Genomic DNA, 17,590 nt, shown 5'->3' with positions numbered 1-17,590 from the left:
GTGGGCATTCTATGTTGGATGTCTTGTTTGTCTATTTCTATGTCTGGCCTGATATGGTTCTCAATCAGAGGCAGGTGTTAGTCATTGTCTCTGATTGGGAACCATATTTAGGTAGCCTGGGTTTCACTGTGTGTTTGTGGGTGATTGTTCCTGTCTCTGTGTTTGCACCAGATAGGACTGTTTTGGGTTTTCACGTTTCTTGTTTTTGTTAGTTTGTTCATGTGAAGTGCTTTATTAAACATGAATCAAAATAACCACGCTGCGCTTTGGTCCGCCTCTCCTTCAAGTCAAGAAAACCGTTACAAAAGGGAATTGGAGTTTCTTTCATTAAACAGTTTAAAATCATATTACATAATTTCACAAATAGTTTAGTCTTTACTCATTCATTTTATACAACAATTAGATGCAAGCCTCACAACTGAGACTCTTGTATAAACAGAGTTATGGTAATGTGGCTGTATTGTCTCTCATGAGTTTCACAAAATTGTACAAAACGGACTAGTTCGTAGCTGGATTCTACCCCGGCCATGTACATATTCTCCAAAACATGGAGATTGTTCAGTTCTCAAGTTATGTGATGTGGAAGAGGTTCCTTTGTTCTCCTGTGAACCTCACTCTGTCTATACTCTGGCCATGAGGAGAGAAACTCCTCTAGGAATTTATGACCTGCCTAACAGAGCCTGGGTGTAGGCGGAAGAGAGAGAGGTGGTGAGAGGGGGATGGTGCTTGCTGTACCCAAAGAGGGCCACGTCATGACAATAGGCAGTTGTGTTTCTTTCTAAATCATGTCTGAACAATTGAGTTGGCCACAGGTGGACTCCAATGAAGTTGTAGTGACATCTCAAGGATGATCAAAGGAAATGGGATGCACCTGAGCTCAATTTGGAGTGTCATAGCCTTTGCTGTGTGAATACTTATGTAAATCAGATATTTATTTATTTCATTTTCAACATAAAAAAAAATACATAAAAAAAAATGTAAAAACATGTTTTCACTTTTTCATTATGGGTTATTGTGTGTAGATGGGTGAGAGAAAAATCTATATTTAATACATTCAGGCTGTAACACTACAAAATGTGGAATAAGTCAAGCAGGAAGGATATTTTCTGAAGGTGACTGTTAATAGTTAGTCCGGGTAGCTATTTGGTTAACTATTTAACTATCTGCATTAACGCTTTTTACACAAACATTTTTGACTCACATACGCTACTGTTAATTATCGGTCACTATTCCTCGTAATATGTACATATTAGGGATGCACCAATATGAAATTTTTGGCTGATACCAATATCCAATATTTTCTTTGCCAAAAAAACTTGATACAGATACCGATAACCAATATAAAAAAATATTGCAGCCTTTTATGTATTCTAGTACAGTTAAATAGTTCATATAGTCATATGTTCATGTGTTCAGTTAGGAACAGATTGTTTAATAACTTGTAAATGAGAAAAATGACAAATCCATTAATTTGATCACAACACAGACATTCATGACACAAATTTTAGCTGCCACGTATTACAAAGATGGTTAATTTGTTGGTGGCTCTTCTTAATATCTAATCTTGACTGTATGGAGAAACTTAAAATGCTTTGAAAGAAATATACTAAAATGCAGTTAATAATTTTAGCTGACTCTGGGCTGTCATAAACTGCTATAAATGGCACAACTTAAAGTTTTCAAATGTGCTCAACTGACTTGAAAAGCCATAGGACTTAGTCAATTTCTTTCCAGTCACTCTAGATGTCTGGGTTACAGTATGACTGTCTAATTACAATTGTAACATTTGGGGAAGTTTTTTTTAACAAAGAGGACCAGCTCGGCTTTGTCGCAAGAGAGTCTTTCTTTTTTTGTCTACAATGTGTGAAGCTGCACTGAAAAGGTGCTCACTGTCCACACTAGTACAGGGACCATCAAGATACTTGCGAGCAGCTTTAGCTAGGAAGGAAAACGGTGCTTGTTACTTCTCCAGTATCCAAATGCATCTTCTTTCCTGGGAATAGTAGGTTCTGTCAAGTATGATAGTATCTGCAAATAATGGGAAGGGGGGGGGGGGTTAGTACATTTAATACAACATATTGCATTATTCCTGCATTCCAAAGTATCATTAGGCATAGATCCACATTGGCAAATGTTGGCTGATGTAGTAACAGAAAAGAAAAATTCAACACATCTCTCTCTCACAGAGATGCACGCACACACACACACAAACACATGTATGTCCCCATTACCAGTAAAACATAATCAAAACCTATGGGTCTCCCGGTCGCGGCCAGCTGCGACAGAGCCTGGACTGGAACCCAGAATCTCTAGTGGCACAGCTAGCACTGAGATGCAGTGCCTAACCCCAAGGTCTGTGTCGGCAGTTTGTTGAGCAGGCGTTTCAATGCCATGACAGAGGGTCTGCTGCAGACATAGTTGATGAGCTTATTTCTCCAGTCAGTTGTTCTAATGTAGCTAGGAGTGTATTCATTCATGTTTTCAATGAGAGTCCACTGGTTTGTACTGATTGTTGCAGGTAACTCATAGCTAGCTACATACACACCAAGTACTCATTTCTGTTTCAGCTGGCTCTCCATCATGTAAAAAGTACTCTTCCATCTGGTGGAAACGTCTTGTTTAAGTATTTTTGTTTTCACTCCAAGCTGCTCCTGTATTGCTTGCAGGCGGCTGTATGCTAACTGTGAGTGTTTAACATAACCCACTATCTTCCTACCTGTTGCCACTGTCAGATGTGTGGGCCAAAACACCTTCGTTCACAGCCAGTTGCAGCGTGCGTGCCATGCATGGCAAACTGACGACTCCGCATTCTTCCAAAGCCTTTGTCATGTTACGTGCATCATCACATAGCACAGCGTGTACTTTGTTCTTGGGGATTTTCCAAGTTTCAAACATGTTCTCAAATGCCATTGAAATGGCAGCAGTGGTATGAGAACCAGAACATTCTTGAGCATGCAATACGGCTTTCCTCAGTACGAAATCCTTGTCGACCCACTGTGCTGTCAGTCTCAGCATGCTCATTTTATTGACAATTGACAGAAGTTGATGCAAAGCGTCAATATTTGCAGAGTTGACCCTTCTTTTTCAAGATCTCTGCAATCCGCCCTGGCATGCTGTCAATTAACTTCTGGGCCACATCCTGACTGATGGCAGTCCATTCTTGCATCATCAATGCTTTGAGTTTGTCAGAATTTGTGGGTTTTTGTTTGTCCACCCGCCTCTTGAGGATTGACCACAAGTTCTCAATGGGATTAAGGTCTGGGGAGTTTGCTGGCCATGGACCCAAAATATCGATGTTTAGTTCCCCGAGTTCCTTAGTTATCACTTTTGCCTTATGGCAAGGTGCTCCATCATGCTGGAAAAGGCATTGTTCGTCACCAAACTGTTCCTGGATGGTTGGGAGAAGTTGCTCTCTGAGGATTTGTTGGTACCATTCTTATTCATGGCTGTGTTCTTAGGCAAAATTGTGAGTGAGCCCACTCCCTTGGCTGAGAAGCAACCCCACACATGAATGGTCTCAGGATGCTTTACTGTTGGCATGACACAGGACTGATGGTAGCGCTCACTTTGTCTTCTCCGGACAAGCTTTTTTCCAGATGCCCCAAACAATCGGAAAGGGGATTCATCAGAGAAAATGACTTTATCCCAGTCCTCAGCAGTCCAATCCCTGTACCTTTTGTAGAATATCAGTCTGTCCCTGATGTTTTTCCTGAAGAGAAGTGCCTTCTTTGCTGCCCTTATTGACACCAGGCCATTCTCCAAAAGTCTTTGCCTCACAGTGCTTGCAGATGCACTCACACCTGCCTGCTGCCATTCCTGAGCAAGCTCTGTACTGGTGGTGCCCCGATCCCGCAGCTGAATCAACTTTAGGAGACGGTCCTGGCGCTTGCGGTCTTTTTTTGGGCGCCCTGAAGCCTTCTTCACAACAATTGAACCGCTCCTTGAAGTTATTGATGATCTGATAAATGGTTGATTTAGGTGCAATCTTACTGGCAGCAATATCCTTGCTGTGAGGCCCTTTTTGTGCAAAGCAATGATGACAGCACGTGTTTCCTTGCAGGTAACCATGGTTGACAGAAGAAGAACAATGATTCCAAGCACAACCCTCCTTTTGGAGCTTTCAGTCTGTTATTCAATCAGCATGCCAGAGTGATCTCCAGCCTTGTCCTCATCAACACTCACACCTGTGTTAACGAGAGAATCACTGACATGATCTCAACTGGTCCTTTTGTGGCAGGACTGAAATGCAGTGGAAATATTTTGGGGGGATTCAGTTCATTTGCATGGCAAAGAGGGACTTTGCAATTAATTGTAATTCATCTGATCACTCTTCATAACATTCTGGAGTATATGCAAATTGCCATCAATCAAACTGAGGCAGCAGACTTTGTGAAAATTAATATTTGTATCATTCTCAATCTTTGGCCACGACTGTACATAGAGCCGATGCCGATGTTGGCATTTTTAACTAATATCGTCCGATTCCGATATGCTTACCGATATATCGTGCATCCCTACTACATACAGTTGAAGTCGGAGGTGTACAAACACTTAGGTTAGAGGCCACTCCACAAATTTCTTGTTAACAAACTATAGTTTTGGCAAGTTGTGTAGGACATCTACTTTGTGCATGACACAAGTCATTTTTCCAACAATTGCTTACAGACAGATTATTTCACTTATAATTCACTGTATCACAATTCCAGTGGGTCAGAAGTTTACATACACTAAGTTGACTGTGCCTTTAATCTGATGGATAAGGTGTTCCGCTAGCGAAACCCAACGACAACATTCTGCTGTAAAGGCAGTGCGCGAAATTCAAAAATATTTTTTTGAAATATGTAACTTTAACACATTAACAAGTCCAATAGAGCAAATGAAAGATAAACATCTTGCTAATCTACCCATGGTGTCCGATTTCAAAAATGATTTACAGCGAAAACACAACATATGATTATGTTAGCTCATAGCCAAGTCAAAAAAACAAATTTTTCCAGCCAAAGATAGCAGTCACAAAAAGCAGAAATATAGATAAAATTAAACACTAACATTTGATGATCTTCATCAGATGACACTCATAGGACATCATGTTACACAATACATGTATGTTTTGTTCGATAATGTGCATATTTATATCCAAATATCTCAGTTTACATTGGCACTTTACGTGCAGTAATGTTTTGATTCCAAAACATCCGGTGATTTTCCCAGAAATACTCATAATAAATATTGATAAAAGATGCAAGTGTTATTCACAGAATTAAAGATAGATTTATCCTCTATGCAACCGCTGTGTCAGATTTTTTTTTTAACGGAAAAAGCATAATCTGAGAATGGCGCTCAGTACCCAAAAACAGCCAAGGACAACTCTGCCATCTTGGAGTCAACATTCGTTAAAGAAAACACTATAAATATTCACTTACCTTTGATGAGCTTCATCAGAAATAACTCCCAGGAATCCCAGTTCAACAATAAATGACTGATTTGTTCCATAAAGTTCCATAAAGCCCATCATTTAGCCACTTGTTGTGAGCGTGTTCAGCCCAGTAATCCATCTTCATGAGGCGCAACCTTTTCCTCCATGACAAAAACTCAAAAGGTTCCGTTACAGGTCGTAGAAACAAGTCAAAACATGTCTGCAATCAATCTTTAGGATGTTTTTAACATATATCATCAATAAGGTTCCAACCGGAGAATTTCATTGTCTGAAGAAAAGCATTGGAAGGGGAGCTAACTCTCTCGGGAGCGAGCGTCATGAGACCGAGGCTCTCTGCCAGACCACTCACTCAAATAGCTCCTATGAGCCCCTCCTTTATAGTAGAATCCTCAAAACAGGTTCTAAAGACGTTGACATCTAGTGGAAGCCCAAGGAAGTGCAAGCACATCCATAAATAACAGGGATTTGAATAGGCATTGTTTTGAAAATCAACTTCTCACTTCCTGTTTGGATTTCTTCTCAGGGGTTTGCCTGCCATATGAGTTCTGTTTTACTCACAGACATCATTCAAACAATTTTAGAAACTTCAGAGTGTTTTCTATCCAATACTAATAATATGCATATATTAGCATCTGGGACAGAGTAGTTTGGGCACGCAATCCAAAAGTGAAAATGCTGCCCCCTACTGTAAAAGGTTAACTTCTTATGGCTTAGATCCTGGGATCGATATGACAACAGCCAGTGAAAGTGCAGGGCGCCAAGTTCAAAACAACAGAAATCTCATAATTTAAATTCATAAAATTAAAGGTATTTTACACCATTTTAAAGATAAACTTGTTGTTAATCCCACCATTGTCCAATTTCAAAAAGGCTTTACGACAAAGGCACACCAAACGATTATGTTAGGTCTGCACCTAGTCACAGAAAAATACAGCCATTTTTCCAGCCACAGAGAGGAGTCACAAAAAGCAGAAATAGAGATAAAATGAATCACTAACCTTTGATGATCTTCATCAGATGACACTCATAGGACTTCATGTTACACAATACATGTATGTTTTGTTCGATAAAGTTCATATTTATATCCAAAAATCTCAGTTTACATTGGCGTGTTACATTCAGTAATGTTTTGCTTCCAAAACATCCAGTGATTTTGCAAAGTTGATGAAAATACAAGTGTTATGCATGGAACATTAGATAAACTTCTCCTTAATGCAACCGCTGTGTCAGATTTCATAAAAGAGTTCTGTTATACTCACAGACATCATTCAAACAGTTTTAGAAACTTCAGAGTGTGTTCTATCCAAATATATATCCTAATCTAATAATATGCATATATTAGCAACTGGGCCTGAGTAGCAGGCAGTTTACTCTCGTCACCTTATTCATCCAAGCTACTCAATACTGCCCCCAGCCATAAGAAGTTTTAAACAGCTTATAAAATTCCCAAAAATTATGTCATGGCTTTAGAATCTTCTGATAGGCTAACTGACATCATTTGAGTCAATTGTAGGTGGACCTGTGGATGTATTTCAAGGCCTACCTTTAAAGTCAGTGCCTCTTTGCTTGACATCATGGGAAAATCAAATGAAATCAGCCAAGACCTCAATTTCCAAACACTTGAAGGTACCATGTTCATCTGTACAAACAATAGTACGCAAGTATAAACACCATGGGACCACGCACCTGTCATACCGCTCAGGAAGGAGATGCGTTCTGTCTCCTAGAGATGACTTTGGTGCGAAAAGTGTAAATCAATCCCAGAACAACAGCAAAGGACCTTGTGAAGATGCTGGAGCAAACAGGTACAAAAGTATCTATGTCCACAGTAAAACGAGTCCTATGTCGACATAACCTGAAAGGCCGCTCAGCAAGAAAGAAGCCCCTGCTCCAAAACCGCCATAAAACAGACAGACTACGGGTTGCGACTGCACATGGGGACAAAGATCAAACTTTTGGAGAAATGTCCTCTGGTCTGATGAAACAAAAATAGAACTGTTTGGCCATAATGACCATCATTATGTTTGGAGGAAAAAGGGGGAGGCTTGCAAGCCGAAGAACACCATCCCAACCGTGATGCACGGGGGTGGAAGCATCATTTGTGGGGGTGCTTTGCTGCAGGAGGGACTGGTGCACTTCACAAAATAGATGGCATCATGAGGTAGGAAAAATGATGTGGCTATATTGAAGCAACATCTCAAGACATCAGTCAGGAAGTTAATGCTTGATCGCAAATGGGTCTTCCAAATGGACAATGACCCTAAGCATACTTCCAAAGTTGTGGCAAAACTATTGGAGTGGCCATCACAAAGCACTGACCTCAATCCCATAGAACATTTGTGGGCAGAACTGAAAAGCATGTATGAGCTCTGTCAGGAGGAATGGGCCAGAACTCACCCAACTTATTGTGGGAAGCTTGTGGAAGGCTACCCGAAACATTTGACTAAAGTTAAACAATTTAAAGGCAATGCTACCAAATACTAATTGAGTGTATGTAAACTTCTGACCCACTGGGAATGTGATCAAAGAAATAAAAGCAGAAATAAATCATTCTCACTACTATTATTCTGACATTTCACATTCATAAAATAAAGTGGTTATCCTACCTGACCTAAAACAGGGAATTTTAACTTGGATTAAATGTCAGGAATTGTGAAAAACTGAGTTTAAATGTACAGTGGGGAGAACAAGTATTTGATACACTGCCGATTTTGAAGGTTTTCCTACTTACAAAGCATGTAGAGGTCTGTAATTTTTTTCATAGGTACACTTCAACTGTGAGAAATGGAATCTAAAACAAAAATCCAGAAAATCACATTGTATCATTTTTAAGTAATTCATTTGCATTTTATTGCATGACATAAGTATTTGATCACCTACCAACCAGTAAGAATTCTGGCTCTCACAGACCTGTTAGTTTTTCTTTAAGAATCCCTCCTGTTCTCCACTCATTACCTGTATTAACTGCACCTGTTTGAACTCGTTACCTGTATAAAAGACACCTGTCCACACACTCAATCACACAGACTTCAACCTCTCCACAATGGCCAAGACCAGAGAGCTGTGTAAGGACATCAGGGTTAAAATTGTAGACCTGCAGAAGGCTGGGATGGGCTACAGGACAATAGGCAAGCAGCTTGGTGAGAAGGCAACAACTGTTGGCGCAATTATTAGAAAATGGAAGAAGTTCAAGATGACGGTCAATCACCCTCGGTCTGGGGCTCCATGCAAGATCTCACCTCGTGGGGCATCAATGATCATGAGGAAGGTGAGGGATCAGCCCAGAACTACACAGCAGGACCTGGTCAAGGACCTGAAGAGAGCTGGGACCACAGTCTCAAAGAAAACCATTAGGAACACACTACGCCGTCATGGATTCAAATCCTGCAGCGCACGCAAGGTCCCCCTGCTCAAGCCAGTGCATGTCCAGGCCCGTCTGAAGTTTGCCAATGACCATCTGGATGATCCAGAGGAAGAATGGGAGAAGGTCATGTGGTCTGATGAGACAAAAGTAGTGCTTTTTGGTCTAAACTCCACTCGCCGTGTTTGGAGGAAGAAGAAGGATGAGTACAACCCCAAGAACACCATCCCAACCGTGAAGCATGGAGGTGGAAACGTCATTCTTTGGGGTTGCTTTTCTGCAAAGGGGACAGTACGAGTGCACCGTATTGAGGCGAGGATGGATTGGGCCATGTATCACGAGATCTTGGCCAACAACCTCCTTCCCTCAGTAAGAACATTGAAGATGGGTTGTGGCTGGGTCTTCCAGCATGACAACGACCCGAAACACACAGCCAGGGCAACTAAGGAGTGGCTCCATAAGAAGCATCTCAAGGTCCTGGAGTGGCCTAGCCAGTCTCCAGACCTGAACCCAATAGAAAATCTTTGGAGGGAGACCTTCTAAAATACCGGTACTTGTCAATGAGCCAAAACATATATATATATATTTTTAAGGAGTGCCACAGCTGCCACGTGCACATGATTTAACCTGTATCTGTAGGCTAGTGTATGTGTACCTCGGTGTGTATTTTGTCTACAAGTAGGTAAACATTCATTCTATTGGGTAAACACTCATTCTATTAGGTAAACACTCATTCTGTTTCAGGATGCCCATAGTTTAGTCATTTTCAAAGATGCTGGTTGGCTGTTGTATAAACACTAGTGGTGACTTTTAGATAGTTCTTTCACCCTTGGGCCGCTGTAGCGCTCTTAGTTAGAGGACATATAAACATCTAGTGTTTGATTTGTGGCTGATATTTGTTTGCGTTACATCTTTCTTTTCAAGTCCAGGAAATCATTGGCTACAAACAAACAAGGCTACAAACAATAGCGGAACAGATGAATTTCGGTAATTGTTGTTAATACAACAATGATACTACTTCAGTGTTGGCTGAGCGTCATGATTGTAATATTGTTTCTTTTTCCCGCTCAACAGGCTATGATTTCTCTGAGGTGCTGCGATGGTTCGGAGAGCGGGTGGACCGCATCATCCTGCTCTTCGACGCCCACAAACTGGACATCTCAGACGAGTTCTCTGAGGCCATCAAGGCTTTCCGTGGCCAGGATGACAAGATCCGCGTGGTGCTGAACAAGGCTGACCAGGTGGACAGCCAGCAGCTGATGAGGGTCTACGGAGCTCTGATGTGGTCCCTTGGGAAAGTCATCAACACACCCGAGGTGGTGAGGGTCTACCTGGGCTCATTCTGGGCCAAGCCCCTGCAGAACACGGAGAACCGGAGGCTCTTTGAGGCAGAGGCCCAGGACCTCTTCAAGGACATCCAGGGCCTGCCCCGGAACGCTGCCTTACGCAAACTCAATGACCTCATCAAACGAGCTCGACTTGCTAAGGTAAGGTGTTACTGTAACTGTACTCCCCCAGTACCTACTCTGCCCTGCCCATTCTTGTGCTGTCCCTGGAGGCCAATAGTCCTAATAAGACCCATGTCTCTATTAGTGATTGGGGGGGGGACAATATTATATATACTTTGACTCGATTTGAAAATATTTTACATTTTTTGCTCAGCTAGCGCTAGTCGGCTGTACGGAACCTTTGCAAAAATGTTTCATCCTTGTTCTCTATCTTTTTAATTAGTGAGCCAACATGTTTTCAGCACCATTCATTTCCATGACTGATCAAAACTAATTTTACAATGCAATCTCATCTCTCTTCAGGAGACATAGTGTGCAATATGTTTGGAACATCAAATCGCAGTAGAACCGCAGTATCAAATTGCAATAAATATAGAATCGTGAGAATCGCTATACATATTGTATCGGCACTTAAGTGTGCTTAAGATCCCAAACTACAACTTTAAGTCTGACCATGTGGTCTTACACCTGTGTTGTTTTTGGCCTGTTGTGCAACATGAACACTTCCTCTGGGATCCCTGGTTTACAGTATTTCCATTCAGACTGGTACTTAAGTCTCCCTGCAGCACACAAAGCAATTTATCCAGAACAGAGGAGGGCCTTTCCTCAGAGTGTACCCTTATCTCTTCCGCAATATTTTCCAACTGGCCAGACAAACAGAAATCCAGCAGCTCTCCACATTACTTCCTGCTATGCTGAGAGTGTGTGAAACCATGTGAGGTAGTAAAGCACTCCAGGTTGGCCCTGCCGGTCTCAGTCACCCCCCACCCCTGGTCAGAGAGGAATGTATGAAGTCCTGAAAAAAACCAAGGCCCATATTTACCCACCCTCTGAACCTCTTCCTGCCTGCCTGCTTGTAAGCACTGGCACTCCAGCTTCCAGCACCATAGTGTTCACGCCAACCCTGTCTGTCTCTGTCCGTCCGTCTGTTTGCCCATCCCTCAATGCCTGCCTGCTTCCAAGAGGAATAAACATTCTCATATTCTCTGGAAACTAAAAGGCACAACCTTACTTTATCCCCAGGAGCGAACTTCCTCCCAAACCTACTTTATTGAGGAAATGATTGTGTAAACACCGGTGTTGTTGAATGTTCCCCCTGGCAAGGACATTTACAAGGTGGAGTCGCACTTGCAAACATGAGGAACATATTGATAACCCTGCGGGTCCAACAATGCTTGGAGGTTGAAGGAACCTGGTGAATTAATGCAATCAGCTTCTATCTGATGTATTCTGTTTTAACCCACCTTATCATTTCCCCTTATACAATTTCAGTTCACAAATACACTGTACAAGTCTCATCAACAGTGTCGTCTGTTGATAATGGCTGTCCCTGGCCGTGACCCCATTCTCTGAGGGTGTCTCCGGGGGAGTTGAGACATGTGAAAAACACATTTCCAATTCACACATGCGTATACACACTTGTAGATGTGTGAAATAGGACAAATGTAATCACCCACCAAATCATTATTATTATGAAACCAGATGAAAATATCAAGCATGTAGAAGGAAGAATACCACAAAGATGTAGACAAAAGTTGTATCAAAAGCAGCATGACCTCATACATACAGTGTAATAGAACCTTATTTGAATATGTGGAAAGCTGAAATCTGGAAATGACATAAATAGACAAGTGGCTCAGGCTTGACCATACTAATACTCTCTCTACATCTCTCCCATAGGTGCATGCCTACATCATCAGCTACCTGAAGAAAGAGATGCCGTCGTTGTTTGGGAAGGAGAAGAAGAAAGAGGAACTGATCATGAGACTTCCTGAGATCTACACCATACTGCAGAGAGAGCACCACATCTCCCCTGGAGACTTTCCCAATGTCGTCAAGATGCAGGTCCGCTGGGTTACCATGCCCCCCAAATTCAGAATAATTCATATGGTTACTTCCCAAATGGCACCCTATTCCCCTGCACTACTTTTGACCAGAGCCCTGGTCAAAGTTAGTGCACAAAAAAAAGAATAGGGTGCCATTTGGGACACTAGGCAGGTTGCAAGATCAAATCCCTGAGCTGACAATGTAAAAATCTGTCGTTCTGCCCCTGAAGGCAGTTAACTCACTGTTCCTAGGCTGTCATGGAAAATAAGAATTTGTTCTGAACTGACTTGCCTAGTTAAATAAAAACATAATAGATTTTTATCTAGGTGCAACTCAGTGGCTCATCTGAAATGCAGAGTATTATCAAATACCGTATGTACCCATAGTCATTTCAGTCATCTTGCATACCTCAGCATGAGTAGTGAAACAGTACTTGCAGATACAAGTAAAGGGGTAGATGGAGGGTGCAGATCTCAAACATCAACAGTTCATCAAAACTTCATCATTGGGCATCATTTAGCACTGCTGGACGTTGCCATCCAGTTGAAAGCGAGAGACGGCCACACCTCTGGCACCTCCCCAGCTCTGTGTGAAAGCAGCTGTTTTCTGTCAGCTACAGAGAGTAGAGCGAGCTAAGCGTCAGAGGCAGACTGAGCCTGGCTTTGGATTAGGAAGGGAAAAGCTCAACTCGTTGAACATAGAGAATCACCACAGCTGGTTGTGAGACATTGTCTTGAGAGAATGCTCCACCATTGATCAGTGTAGTTCCCTGTCCTGTTATTGTGTGTTGAGGAGAGGGACCACCTGCCATAGTCTCAAATTTCTCTGCTTTTTAGTCATGGGTGTTTACTTAACAAAATGTTCAACACAGCACCACCGAGACCTGAGACCTTAAGCCAATGTAACCGTTGCATATCCTTTGGTCATCCCACCCTAATCGTAGCCCTGATATGACTGTAGGGTCCATTAGACACCACAATAATGGAGTCATATCAGGGAAAGCCTAATCCCTGCTTTACAGATGTGGCCTAGAAGTTTCCTCATATAAACGACAATGGACAGCTCATGGCCACCCAAGTCAGTCAGGATCAATATACACTACATGACCACAAGTATGTTGACACCTGCTTGTCGAACATCTCTGGAGTTGGTTCAGATTTGCTGCTATAATGGCCTCCACTCTTCTCGGAAGGCTTTCCACTAGATGTTGAAACATTGCTGCGGGGACTTGCAAATACAAGCCACAAGAGCATTCGTGAGGTCGGGCACTGGTGTTGGGCGATTAGGCCAGGCTCGCAGTCGGCGTTCCAATTCATCCCAAAGGTGTTTGATGGGGTTGATGTCAGGGCTCTGGGCAGGCTAGTCAAGTTCTTCCACACCGATCTCAACAAACTATTTCTGTATGGACCTCGATTTCTGCACGGGGGCATTGTCATGCTGAAAAATGAAAGGGCCTTCCCTAAACTGTTGCCACAGAATGGAAGCACAGAATTGTCTAGAATGTCATTGTATGCTGTAGTGTTAACATTTCACTTCACTGGATCTAAGGGGCCTAACGCAAACCATGAAAAACAGCCCCAGACCATTATTTCTCCTCCACCTAACTTTACAATTGGCACTATGCATTGGGGCAGGTAGTGTTATCCTGGCATCCGCCAAACCCAGATTCGTCTGTCGGACTGCCAGATGGTGAAGCGTGATTCATCACTTCAGAGAACGCATTTCCACTGCTCCAGAATCCAATGGCGGCGAGCTTTACACCACTCCAGCTTACGCTTGGCATTGCGCATGGTGACTTTAGGCTTTATTATTATCAAATCAAATGTTATTTGTCACATGCAAGTCGGCGCATTTCTGTCAAATTCTTACTTGACAAGCCCTTAACCAACAATGCAGAGGTATTTTTTTAAGTAAGAAAATATTTGTAATTTTTTTAAATAAAAAGTTGAATAAACCAAAGTTTTAAATTTATTTTTATTTCACCTTTATTTATTTAGTTGAGGACAAGTTCTCATTTCCAACTGCGACCTGGCCAAGATAAAGCAAAGCAGTTTGACACATACAACAACACAGAGTTACACATGGAATAAACAAACATACAGTCAATAATACAGTCGGGAAAAAGTCTATATACAGTATGTGCAAATGAGGTAGGATAAGAAATGTAAGGCAATAAATAGGCCATGGCGGCGAAGTAATTACAATATAGCAATTAAACACTGGAATGGTAGATGTGCAGAAGATGAATGTACAAGTAGAGATACTGGGGTGCAAAGGAGCAAGATAAATACATAAATATAGTATGGGGATGAGGTAGTTGGATGGGCTATGTACAGGTGCAGGGATCTGTGAGATGCTCTGACAGCTTGTGCTTAAAGCTAGTGAGGGAGATATGAGTCTCCAGCTTCAGTGATTTTTGCAGTTCGTTCCAGTCATTGGCAGCAGAGAACTGGAAGGAAAGGCTGCCAAAGAAAGAATTTGCTTTGGGGGTGACCAGTGAGCTATACCTGCTGGAGCGCGTGCTACGGGTGGGTCCTGCTATGGTGACCAGTGAGCTGAGATAAGGCGGGGCTTTACCTAGCAGAGACTTGTAGATGACCTGGAGCCAGTGGGTTTGTCGACGAGTATGAAGTGAGGGCCAGCCAACGAGAGCGCACAGGTCGCAGTGGTGGGTAGTATATGGGGTTTTGGTGACAAAACGGTTGGCACTGTGATAGACTACATCCAATTTGTTGAGTAGAGTGTTGGGGGCTATTTTGTAAACGACATCGCCAAAGTCGAGGATTGGTAGGATGGTCAGTTTTACGAGGGTATGTTTGGCAGCATGAGTGAAGGATGCTTTATTGCGAAATAGGAAGCCAATTCTAGATTTAATTTAGGATTGGAGCTGCTTAATGTGAGTCTGGAAGGCGAGTTTACAGTCTAACCAGACACCTCGGTATTTGTAGTTGTCCACATATTCTAAGTCAGAACCGTCCAGAGTAGTGATGGTCAACGGGCGGGCAGGTGCGGGCAGCGAGCAGTTGAAGAGCATGCATTTAGTTTTTCTTGCATTTAAGAGCAGTTGGAGGCCACGGAAAGAGAGTTGTATGGCATTGAAGCTCGTCTGGAGGTTAGTTAACACAGTGTCCAAAGAAGGGCCAGAGGTATACAGGTGTCGTCTGCGTAGAGATGATCAGAGAATCACCAGCAGCAAGAGCGACATCATTGATGTATTCAGAGGAGAGAGTCGGCCCGAGAATTGAACCCTGTGGCACCCCCATAGAGACTGCCAGAGATCCGGACAACAGGCCCTCCAATTTGTCACACTGAACTCTATCAGAGAAGTAGTTGGTGAACCAGGCGAGGCAATTATTTGAGAATCCAAGGCTGTTGAGTCTGCCGATAAGAATGTGGTGATTGACCCTCACTTGGGGAATGCTATTTGTTTTAGTTAACTTTGCAACAGTATCAAAAATAAATGTTGTATTGTTTTTATTCTCCTCAATCAGGTTGAAAAATAGGCTGATCAGACATCAGTGAGGGCTTTTCGATATTGCATGGTACCGTCTTTCCAAGCTTGTCGGAAGACTTCCATTTTGGTGGAGCGCCATTTCCGTTCCAATTTTCTGGATGCTTGCATCAGTGCTTGGGTAATTTCTGTATACCAGGGATCTAGTTTCTTGTCAGACCTTCCTTCTTTTTTTGAGGTGTCATTGCATCTAGTGTATTACAAAGGTTAAGTTTAGATCCTTGGTTAGGTAGTTAACTGATTTTTGTACTGCCAATGTCCTTCGGTAGGTAGAGGGAGCCTGGAAGGGCATCAAGGAATATTTTGGTTGTCTGAGAATTTATAGCGCAGCTTTTGGAGTCTAAGCAAATAATTTGTTGCCAACGTAAAAAGATGATGATCTGATAGTCCAGAGTTATGAGGAAAAACATTTAAATACAAAATATCTATTCCACAGGACAAAATAAGATCCAGGTTTTGATTGTGGCAATCCATAGGTCCTGAGACATGTTGGATAAAACCCACTGAGTCAATGGCTCCAAAAGTATTTTGGAGTGGGTCTATAGACTTCTCTATGTGAGTATTGAAGTCACCAAAAATTTGAATACTATCTGCCATGACTACAAGGTTCGAAAGAAATTCAGGGAACTCAGTGAGGAACACTGTATACGGCCCAGGAGGCCTGTAAACAGTATTTATAAAAAGTGATTGGGTAGTCTGCATAGATGGGAAGCCATTGTCTTACTGCAGGGTTCTCAAACCCTGTTCCTGGAGAGCTACTGTCCTGGAGAGCTATTGTCACGCCAACCCTAATATAGCACACCTGATTGTAATAAGCTGGTTGATAAGCTGAATCAGGTTAGTTACAACTCGGCTTGGAATGAACCCCTACAGGAGGGTAGCTCTCCAGGAACAGGGTTGGAGAGCTCTGTCTTACTGTAATGTGTTATTTTGTGAAGCAGGACTAGATTACAAATGACATTGATCCCTGTTTCTTAAACTTTCTTGCTGTCTTTGTTTTTCAGGAGCAGCTCCAGCACTATGACTTCAGCAAGTTCCCCTCCCTGAAGATGAAGCTGATTGAGTCTGTGGACAAGATGTTGGCTAACAAGATCTCCGGCCTGATGACCATGATCCGTGACGAGGAGAGCATGGCACCCCCCGCCATGGTGAGCGGCGGGGCCTTTGAGGGCTCCCAAGACGGTCCCTTCGGCCAGGGCTACGGAGAGGGCATCAGCGCCGGGTCTGACTGCGAGGACTGGATCGTAAGCCGTGACAAACACAAGTACGATGAGATTTTCTACTCCATGAACCCCATCAACGGAAAGATCAGTGGAGTCAACGCCAAGAAGGAAATGATGAACTCCAGTCTGCCCAACACAGTCCTGGGGAAGATCTGGAAGCTGGCGGACTGTGATAAAGACGGCATGCTGGATGACGAGGAGTTTGCCCTGGCGCAGCACCTGATCAAGGTGAAGCTGGAGGGGTACGAGCTGCCCACCGAGCTACCTCACCACCTGGTGCCTCCCGCCCACAGGAAGAACGAGGTCGCTGACATCCTCTACAACCATGACGAGAACTAAAGACAAGCCAAAAAAACACCAATGGAGAGGACACTCTATTGTGTCCCAATGCTCAAACTTGTGCACTATGTAGTATGGTGTAGAGGTCGACCGATTATGATTTTTCAACGCCGATACCGATTATTGGATGACCAAAAAAAAGCCGATAACGATTAATCGGCCGCTTTAAAAATAAATAAAAAATTGTATTTGTAATTATGACAATTACAACAATACTGAATGAACACTTATTTTAACTTAATATAATATATCAATACAAATCAATTTAGCCTCAAATAAATAATGAAACATGTTCAATTTGGTTTAAATAATGCAAAAACAAAGTGTTGGAGAAATAAAACTACAATATGTGCCATGTAAAAAAGCTAACGTTTGAGTTCCTTG

The 17,590-nt window shown here is 42.5% G+C and overlaps 1 protein-coding gene across 1 annotated transcript in view; it reads left to right on the top strand.

The window, feature by feature from the left end:
* The window catches only part of LOC109904230 (EH domain-containing protein 4-like), a 43,213-nt gene extending 25,831 nt beyond the window's left edge, over positions 1–17,382 (top strand). The window contains exons 4-6 of the mRNA XM_020501456.2: positions 9,873–10,285; positions 11,987–12,151; positions 16,649–17,382. Of these exons, the coding sequence (XP_020357045.1) occupies positions 9,873–10,285; positions 11,987–12,151; positions 16,649–17,206 (1,136 nt within the window). The 3' untranslated portion in view covers positions 17,207–17,382. The remainder of the gene's footprint in view (positions 1–9,872; positions 10,286–11,986; positions 12,152–16,648) is intronic.
* The last annotated feature ends 208 nt before the right edge of the window (positions 17,383–17,590 follow it).

Source organism: Oncorhynchus kisutch, linkage group LG14 (genome assembly GCF_002021735.2).
Source record: "Oncorhynchus kisutch isolate 150728-3 linkage group LG14, Okis_V2, whole genome shotgun sequence".
NCBI classification, from domain to species: Eukaryota; Metazoa; Chordata; class Actinopteri; order Salmoniformes; family Salmonidae; genus Oncorhynchus; species Oncorhynchus kisutch.
Note: the sequence above shows the minus strand (reverse complement) of the source record. Positions and strands in the feature narration are given on the sequence as shown.